Source organism: Lachnellula hyalina (assembly GCF_007821495.1).
Source record: "Lachnellula hyalina strain CBS 185.66 chromosome Unknown contig00335, whole genome shotgun sequence".
NCBI lineage: Eukaryota > Fungi > Ascomycota > Leotiomycetes > Helotiales > Lachnaceae > Lachnellula > Lachnellula hyalina.
This window is the reverse complement of record NW_022157449.1, coordinates 1-8,155: the sequence shown is the minus strand read 5'-3', so window position 1 is coordinate 8,155 and position 8,155 is coordinate 1. Positions and strand designations below refer to the sequence as shown.

Sequence of the window (8,155 nt, the reverse complement as noted above, 5' to 3'; positions counted from 1 at the left end):
CGTACAGTACTTGCACGACTAAGGCAAGTAAGTCAAGTAAGTCTAGTCTAGTCTTGTCATACAGTACGGAGATACTTCTAGTAACGATGGAAGTCGGATCCTGTAACCGCCGCTGAACATGCCTCAACCTTGTTGGCATCTACTGGTCCTGCACCAGCAAAGCACTTGCATTATGCAGCTTCTGTTTGTGGAGAAGAAAAGTTTAAAATTGAGGGGTACTGTAGTGTACGGAGGTAGCGTCTGGAGATAAACTTCACCTTACTCCGTATGGACTTTTGCAAGGACCTGCAGGACCTGCAGGACCGCTTTTAGGAATTCGATACTTGACAAAGTTAAGTACCTACTGTAGGTACTCAACCACTTATTCGACAAGCGCCTTCTTGGATAAATATCTTGCATGTCATATCTGGTCGACCAGTCAACTTCGGAGCTGGACCCGTACCCTTGGCCGTAGCCAGAGCACCCGTCACACCACCTTGCAAGATATGTATATCAGTCGCAGCAGGTATCATATGGAATCCATGGTCAGCAAAAAGGTTTCCCTGGTCACCATTTGAACAGAATATCCCAGCTTTCTTCCCTGCTGCATTCACTGCCTTCAAGATCTTGGTCGTTGCAGCTTTCAAATCATCGTGCATCGTCCCGTCCAGAATTGGGTGGCCTACGTTATTACCCAGGTCAAACGGGCCCACAAATAGAACATCTATACCAGGAACAGCAGCGATTGCGTCGACATTTTCAAGTGCCCCTTTGGTCTCGATCTGGACAATTGTGAGAATGGCGTCGTTTGCCTGCTGGAGATACTCAGCGGCACCCATCGATGGATCGAAACGTTCTTGCGGAAAAGGACCACCGAATCCACGAACCCCATGTGGAGGAAACTTCGCGCTAAGTACCAGCCTCTTCGCATCCTCGACTGTGTATAGGAGGGACACAAGGACCGCGTGAGCACCGCAGTCCAAAGCACCTTAGGTATGTGAGCTTTGAAAGGTCTGGCTCGGTGGGGAAACCTACGTTTGACCATACAGCCCTGGTTATCAGGAATTCGTACGACAGGAGAAACACCACAAGCTGCTATAGCTGGAACTGCTTCGTGCATTGCTGCATCTAGACATCCGGTATTGTTAGGATCCTGTGAAAGCAGTTGTAGGATTGATCAAAGGGTTGGTGGATTCGCATTCAGTTCCATCTGATAGGACGTCAAGACCTGGATTCCATCTTGCATACACCAGACTCAAAGCAAAGTTCAAACCGACTAGGCGTCAAGTATACTTCTATTGCTGAACCATTCCTCCGCCGAGTCAAAGTATAACTCGGTCTTGCCGAGTGCCATCTTCAGACATGTTGATCGCGGCTTCGACACTGGCCGTGGAGTAGAAGATTTATGCCTATTCAAGGGAATATCTCCTTACCGTCCATGTTCCCATCTGAAAAGGATCAGCATTACCTTCAATCTAGATATCCCCTCCCAAACTACATCGTCCCTTTGTGGTTGTTGCCACTTGAGATTGGAGAACGGGTCTAGTAGACTTACGTTCACAATCGACCACCACAAAATCTACCCCGGTTCTTGCCAGTGCGTTTGTATGTTCCTCTCCTTACAGCGAAAGTCGAGTTGAGGGATCGAAAAGAGATCTCCAGCGACTGCCTTGTCCAGCTCCGAAGCAGAAATTGATGGTGATTCATTTTGTCACCCTAACCCCCATCAACTCCAGCCAACCTCAAGAGCGACGCCATCACGTGAATAAGCTGCGAACCTCCTATCCTGGACACCTGCAACTGGACGAAATCTTTCAAGTAGGTAGTTCTTATCTCGATAGTATTGACAGAGAAGGATGGAGACAGGAATATAAGTGTTGCTTTTCCTCGAAAATCAGGCGAGACTCGTCTGTAGAACTGGTATATGAGAGACAACCCCACCCCGTACGGAAAGAAGATACTTCCACGATGAGAAAAAGGGGCGCCTTTTAGACTTGGGATATAAGCCTAATATCTTATATGCTCAAGATAACATCAATCAGTCTTCCCGAGCTTCGACAGCATCCATCTTTTCAGTCACTTGCTCTGGTGAGAATCTATGCATGAGCTTCTGGGCCTGAGATGAAAACGATGGAAGCTCTTCTGGCTTCTTTGAGCTACTAATGTGAATCTGTTGAGATTAGCATCATGCCGTTTGAACCCTCTAGGAAAGAACTGACCACAGGAGTATCAAACTCATATAAATCTCGCCAGCCCTTTGCTTCTGGGGTCATGACATCGATTTCCTTGTAAATGAATGGTCTCTTGTCCCAGACTGTAGATAGATTCTGCTTGGCATTGGTACACAAGGAGCAGTTCTGTCGAGTGAAAAGCGTGATTCGAAGCGCGTGTTGATATTGAAGTAGTCTTGCTGTGGGACGCATTTTTGCAGAATTTGAGTTCGTTGAAAGAGATGTATGAAGCTCTTCGTGTTGATTATCCGTCTCTGCATAAGACTTTAACGTAGCTGTAGGACCTCGTATGAAATATTATGGCGAGGAAGTCTGTAGACAAAGCTTCAAGTGTCCCTGTAGATCATCACTCAGTGTATTTATTCTGGGCCCGAGAATCAGCCGAAAGGGCATATATTCGGAGGGATTCTAGAACAACAACATTTTAGCCTTTGCAACTTTCAGTGCCAGGGAATATAAGATCTAGCAACTGTCAACTGCTTTTCCACTACCACCAGCTCAAGATGGCGCAAAAATGTGTGCACCAGTCTTGTGGCAAGATGTATAGCGATCCTGACGAAGACTGCTTCTACCATTCCGGCCCACCAATCTTTCATGAAGGACAGAAAGGTAAGAGCTTACACAATAGCAAAGATACTATTATTATAGTGACTTGGAACTAATATGTTATTTTCTCCAGGTTGGAAATGCTGCAAACCACGCGTCCTAACCTTTGACGAATTCCTCAGTATCGAACCATGCACAAAAGGCAAGCACAGCACCACCGACCTGCCCCCAACCATCGAGAAGAAGCAGGGCGAAATGGCAGGAAGCGCGATTCCCGCCACCAAGCCAGTTCCCCCAGCTCCTTCACGAGCACCTATTTCTGTCCCGGAGCCTGCAGCTACCCCGCCTCCTCCCCCACCAGAGTCAGAAGATGACGATCCTAGCCTCGAGATCCCAAAGGGCAAGACTTGTAGACGGAAGGCATGTGGATATCAATATACGGGCGGTGAGAGGGGAGCAGAGAAATGCGTTTTCCATCCTGGGGCTCCGATTTTTCACGAGGGTAGTAAAGGCTATACTTGCTGCAAGCGGAGGGTTTTGGAGTTTGATGAGTTTATGAAGATAGAGGGTTGCAAGACGAAGGATAGACATTTGTTTGTCGGCAGTGGGAATAAGAATAAGGGTGGTAATGCTGGCGGGGAGGAGCTATTAGAGACGGTTAGGTATGTTCCCTGCACACTGGAAGTCAAGCAGATGAAACTAATCGTAATTGTTTACAGACATGACTACTATCAAACAGGCACAACCGTAACCGCGTCTTTCTTCCTTAAGAAGATTGACAAGGACAAAGCTTTGGTTGAATTCCGCCCTACTGAGCTCTCTCTCGACCTCCCCACAACAGACACCCCTCCTAAGCGGTACAAAGCCGTAGTGCCTCTCTTTGGTTCGATCGATCCAGCTGCTTCATCATTTAGGATCGTGCCAACGAAACTGGAGGTTACTCTGGCGAAGACTGATGGGAAAGGGTGGGCGAATCTGAGGAGTGATGAGCGGTTAACGGGTGAGATTATTCAGACTGGCAAAGCCGGCAGAGCATAATTCCCTCTAGCACCAAAAAAAATAGATGATATATATCAAACGATTCAGCACCATTGTGTACTGCCATACCTCACGGCCTGATGCATAACGGATAACTATTGGCATGATCTTGCTGATGCTGCTCGCTCCGACCAAATTCTGACTCTAAATGTCTCAAAATCTCATGAGGCATTAAGGATTGCTTTGTTCTGTGACGTACTCCAAGGGTAAGGGTGTTAAATTTTCAGTCACTTATTACTATGAGGATCTGTAGCATCTTCATTGCCACTTTGTCGACTAGATGGTTGGATCGGCTCTAGAATGTACCGGACTGCTGCTTACGATTGGGTATTTTACTAAGATCTGTCGCGGAGTAGCCCTATGATTTCAGCTCCCCTCGAAGGTTACGTGGTATCTTTGGGTGTATATTGATGAGCTCCGTCGGCAGTGCTGATGCACATCGGCTTTCTGTTCCCAAGCTTGAAGAAGTTGAGGTAGGGTTCTGACTAGATATCTTCGTAAGCTTAGCATGTTGACTTCAAGAAAAATCTTACATCCATGAAACCGGTAGCAAATGGACATGACTATATGCACATATTTGGCATTAAGGGCCGTGGAAGGCAGCTCCGGTAATGGCAATAATTTAAGAACAACCATACAAAGAACGGAATGAATAATGATATTGGAAGCACATAACAAGGTCTATTTTCACCGAAAGAATGAGACTTACTTGTACTATTTAGTGACATTTAAGAGGAACCATAGTGGAAAACACGACACAGCAATTACCCCAACCATTGTCCGCTCACTCAGCTGACCATGCCAATTCCATGGGTATACTAGATTTATCTTGATGAGACATGCGGCCCTGGTTCTCAATGTCCTACCCTGAGTGGGATATAGAAAGGTATAATGATCAGTGCCGCTTTGCAGGTCTGACATGGTCTGTTGGAAATGCGGTTGAAGTTTTGAACGGATATATAATAGCGTGATATGCTAACACCTACAGAATTTTGTACTTCCTACTCCATTCCTTCCATCAATGAGGTACGATCGAGGATCATTCCCTTCAAGCCAATCCATTCCCTCAAAGCTTCCCATTCTTCGCCTTCTTCCTCCCCTCTTTGCCAGACCTCCCGAAATCCCCAAGCGCCAGCAATCCTATCAATCGCTGCACGCTCTTCTTCCCGAATCCATCGTTGATTTAGAGGAAGCCCTGGAGTCCAGGTTACGCGATCCATTTGATCATTCGCCGTTGTGACAGCGACAATTCCAATAGTACCAGTAAACCCAACGTAGGCTAGCAAACCCGCAAATACAACATTTGTAGCCATAGTGGTCTCCATCGTAGTTTGCATAAGTGCTATTTGTGATGCTAGAGTGTACGCCGCAAGTGGAAAAATCGCTACACCTGTTGCAGGAAGGAGTCCTTTGCGTACGAATTTGGCGCGGCGGAATGCTTTCGTGGCGTATGAGAATTCGACGATATCCATCGCTACAACCAATTGTTTGGCTTCAATAGCGGTTTGGAGAGCAAGATCCGCAACATTTTGAGGAATTGCGTTAGCAACTTTGTTTGGATTCTGACTCAGATACCGAATTGGAGATGAACCTTCTTCTGGTACTGGTTTGTTTGCGTATAGATTGAACGCCTGGGGGAAGGTTTCCGGCCTTTTCAAAGTTGCCTGAACGCGTACATACAAAGCTAAGATTTTTGGCGTTATGAAGACCGGAGGATGTGTGATAATAGAAAAGGCAAGATTCGATAAATCATTTTGTATGCTTTTGGTTGCAGGCGGCAACTTTAGGGATCGACCACTCTTTAAGGCTGTATCGTCCAGGGAGAGTAGGGCTGATGCTGCACGGTATTTCTTGTCCAACGAAACCGTTTCGACAAGAGTATTTGCCAATATATCACACTGCTCCAATGCTTGGAGGGCCTTCTGCTCCGAAGGTATCCTGTCCAGACTCAAGAGAGAATCTACAGTCAATCTTACTTCCTCGAATGCCTTGTCAAGGTCGGCCTTGGTCGTATGCCCATCCACGGCCTTCCTTGCAGCATCTAAAATCTGCGTAGTCTTCCTGCTTGTAATCTCTGGCCGCCCTTGAGGTTGTTGGACTGTTTGAGAGTATGCTCGCCGGGAGCTGGGGAAGGTTGCCCGGACAGTATTCAAGGACTTTTGTGTTCGGATTGGTCGTCTCGAAAGAGATTGCCGGGATATCACGAAGTCGCAGAGATGGCATATATCCGCCCGGGGTCGTAGAGTGCATTTGGACATTGTTTGAGGAGTTCGGAATCTCGAATGACAATCAATGGCTGACTGTCGTTCGATATTGTGAGGTTTAGCTATTCCCTGAGCTCCACCTCCACTCACTCCACAGCTCTTGTCCTGCACGCTGACTAAACTTGAGGCTGAGCCAAGTGACGACAGTAACAGGTCGCGAGTTGAGGACATTTGAAATTCTAGGCAACTCAATATCTTTGCTGTTTGAAAAGGACCACGAATTTTCCTGACCTGACCGGGGTGATTGTATATTGGGTTTACTTTTGTCATTCTGTCATTTCTCTTATGGTGCAACAATAACAAATAACCCTCCTTCCCGACTTCCTCCCCGATTACCTCTTATTTTACCAGTCAATAACTACGACTGCATCAACAACATTCATTCGACTACATAAAATACTCACCATGCCTCCACCTCCTCCTCCTCCTCCACCTCCCCCACCAATGATGGGAGGCCCACCGCCCCCGCCTCCACCACCGCCAGGAGGGTCGAGACCCCCAGCTGGGAACAGGGTGAAGCCCCCATCAACCGTAGCTATGCCTGGAGACTTCCTGGGCTTAGAAGTCTCTTCATGTTGCTAACATATTCGCAGGGAGCCTTACTTTCAGATATCTCCAAGGGAAAAGCACTCAAGAAAACAGTCACAAATGATCGTTCGGCACCGATATTAGGGGCAGTCTCAGGAGGTTCAGGACCATCACCATTAGGGGGAGCCCCTGCTGTTCCGGGAGCGCCACGACCCCCCGGAGGACTCGCACCACCGGTTCCTGGAAATAGAGCTCGGAGCAACAGCGATCAAAGTAGTGCAGGAGCTCCTGCGATGGAACAACCACCGCAGTTGGGCGGGCTTTTTGCTGGAGGGATGCCGAAATTGAAGAAGCGCGGAGGAGGTATTGAGACAGGAGGTTAGCTAGACATCTGACTGTGCGTGAAGCTCCTGGCTAATATTATCCCAGCAAATCGCGAGTCTTCCTATACCTCGGATCCGGAGTCATCACGAAGTTCAGCACCCAAACCTCCTGCTATGGCAGCACCCAAACCGCCCACAGGACCACCTCCTAGACCAGCACAAAGTGCGCCAGGTCCTCCCGCTTTCAATCCTTCAATAGCAAATCTACGGAAAACTCCTGGACTCAATGCACAAAGACCAATGTCTTCTGCCTCTATGAAAGGACCTCCTCCACCAATAGGGAAGAAACCTCCGGCTCGCCCAGGCATGAGAAAGCCTTCTGCTCCACCTCCACAGGCACCTCAAGCACCTCCACCTCCACCATCTTCCGCTCCACCTCCACCAGCAGCCCCTCCTCCATCGGCTCCTAGACCACCCATTGGACATGCGTCTCGCTCACAACCACCCCCACCACCTCCACCTCCGACTTCACCACCTACCAATGGAGCTGGTCAAAGCCTGGCTATGCAAGCAGCTATACGAGCAGCAGCACAAGCATCACCAGCCGCTGCACCGCCACCACCACCTCCTCCACCCTCATCGACCCCATCATTCCGCGCGCCCTCACCTCCAACATCAGCACCACCCCCACCAAGTGCAAGGCCGCCTCCTGCTCAGCAGCCAGTCAGATCTCCTCCTGCCCAGCAACCTATCAGATCAATGTTAGATCCAAGTTCTTACACATTATCCTCGAATGGTAGTCTTCCTAAAAGCCCCAGTCCGAGCAGGACATCGGAACCAACACGGAATGTGGTCATAAATGACTCAAGATGGAAATTCCAGGATGAAAAAATACTGCCGAAGCCGAGGGACTTTATTAGAGGGCCAAAGAAATACAGAGCAGGTCGTGGAAGTAGTGTGCCATTGGATTTAAGTGCTTTTCACTGAGGATTGCATGTAGACGCAGACGATGATATCCTGGAGACTGGAGGCACTACTAAGTGAGTAATAGTGGAAGAGGAGAATGTCTCACATCCCTTGAAATACACTTATGTCGGTTCAGATCACGGGTGGTGCCTTGCGGGGTTGAGGGTAGTTTGTGGTCAAAAGTAAGAGGCCTGGGAGTTGCGGCTATGATTTATGGGATAGGCATAGGATCGACTCCCGTGTGCTTCTGGCTGCGAATCAGACTCTGAATGTCTCAAGT

At 48.3% G+C, this 8,155-nt stretch overlaps 5 protein-coding genes across 5 annotated transcripts; 2 read left to right on the top strand and 3 right to left on the bottom strand.

The window, feature by feature from the left end:
- Positions 1-353: 353 nt before the first annotated feature.
- On the bottom strand, positions 354-1,132 carry LHYA1_G009091 (2-dehydro-3,6-dideoxy-6-sulfogluconate aldolase; the record flags this gene model as incomplete). Its single annotated transcript, XM_031153995.1, has 2 exons — positions 354-967; positions 1,015-1,132. Coding segments are annotated over 2 exons (732 nt in total), but the record flags the coding sequence as incomplete, so codon positions are not given.
- Positions 1,133-2,017: 885 nt separating this feature from the next.
- On the bottom strand, positions 2,018-2,402 carry YDR286C (Glutaredoxin-like protein; the record flags this gene model as incomplete). Its single annotated transcript, XM_031153994.1, has 2 exons — positions 2,018-2,149; positions 2,199-2,402. The coding sequence occupies 2 exons, from the start codon at positions 2,400-2,402 to the stop codon at positions 2,018-2,020; spliced, it is 336 nt and encodes a 111-aa protein (XP_031000944.1).
- Positions 2,403-2,713: 311 nt separating this feature from the next.
- Positions 2,714-3,794, top strand: CHORD (Cysteine and histidine-rich domain-containing protein; the record flags this gene model as incomplete). The annotated part of the gene is made up of 3 exons (XM_031153993.1): positions 2,714-2,819; positions 2,890-3,418; positions 3,476-3,794. The coding sequence occupies 3 exons, from the start codon at positions 2,714-2,716 to the stop codon at positions 3,792-3,794; spliced, it is 954 nt and encodes a 317-aa protein (XP_031000942.1).
- Positions 3,795-4,795: 1,001 nt separating this feature from the next.
- Positions 4,796-6,052, bottom strand: LHYA1_G009088 (uncharacterized protein; the record flags this gene model as incomplete). Its single annotated transcript, XM_031153992.1, has 1 exon — positions 4,796-6,052. The coding sequence occupies one exon, from the start codon at positions 6,050-6,052 to the stop codon at positions 4,796-4,798; it is 1,257 nt and encodes a 418-aa protein (XP_031000943.1).
- A 411-nt stretch (positions 6,053-6,463) lies between these two features.
- LHYA1_G009087 (uncharacterized protein) lies at positions 6,464-7,896 on the top strand (the record flags this gene model as incomplete). The annotated part of the gene is made up of 3 exons (XM_031153991.1): positions 6,464-6,622; positions 6,652-6,964; positions 7,016-7,896. 3 exons carry the CDS (start codon positions 6,464-6,466, stop codon positions 7,894-7,896), a joined length of 1,353 nt encoding a protein of 450 aa, XP_031000941.1.
- Between the last annotated feature and the right edge of the window lie 259 nt (positions 7,897-8,155).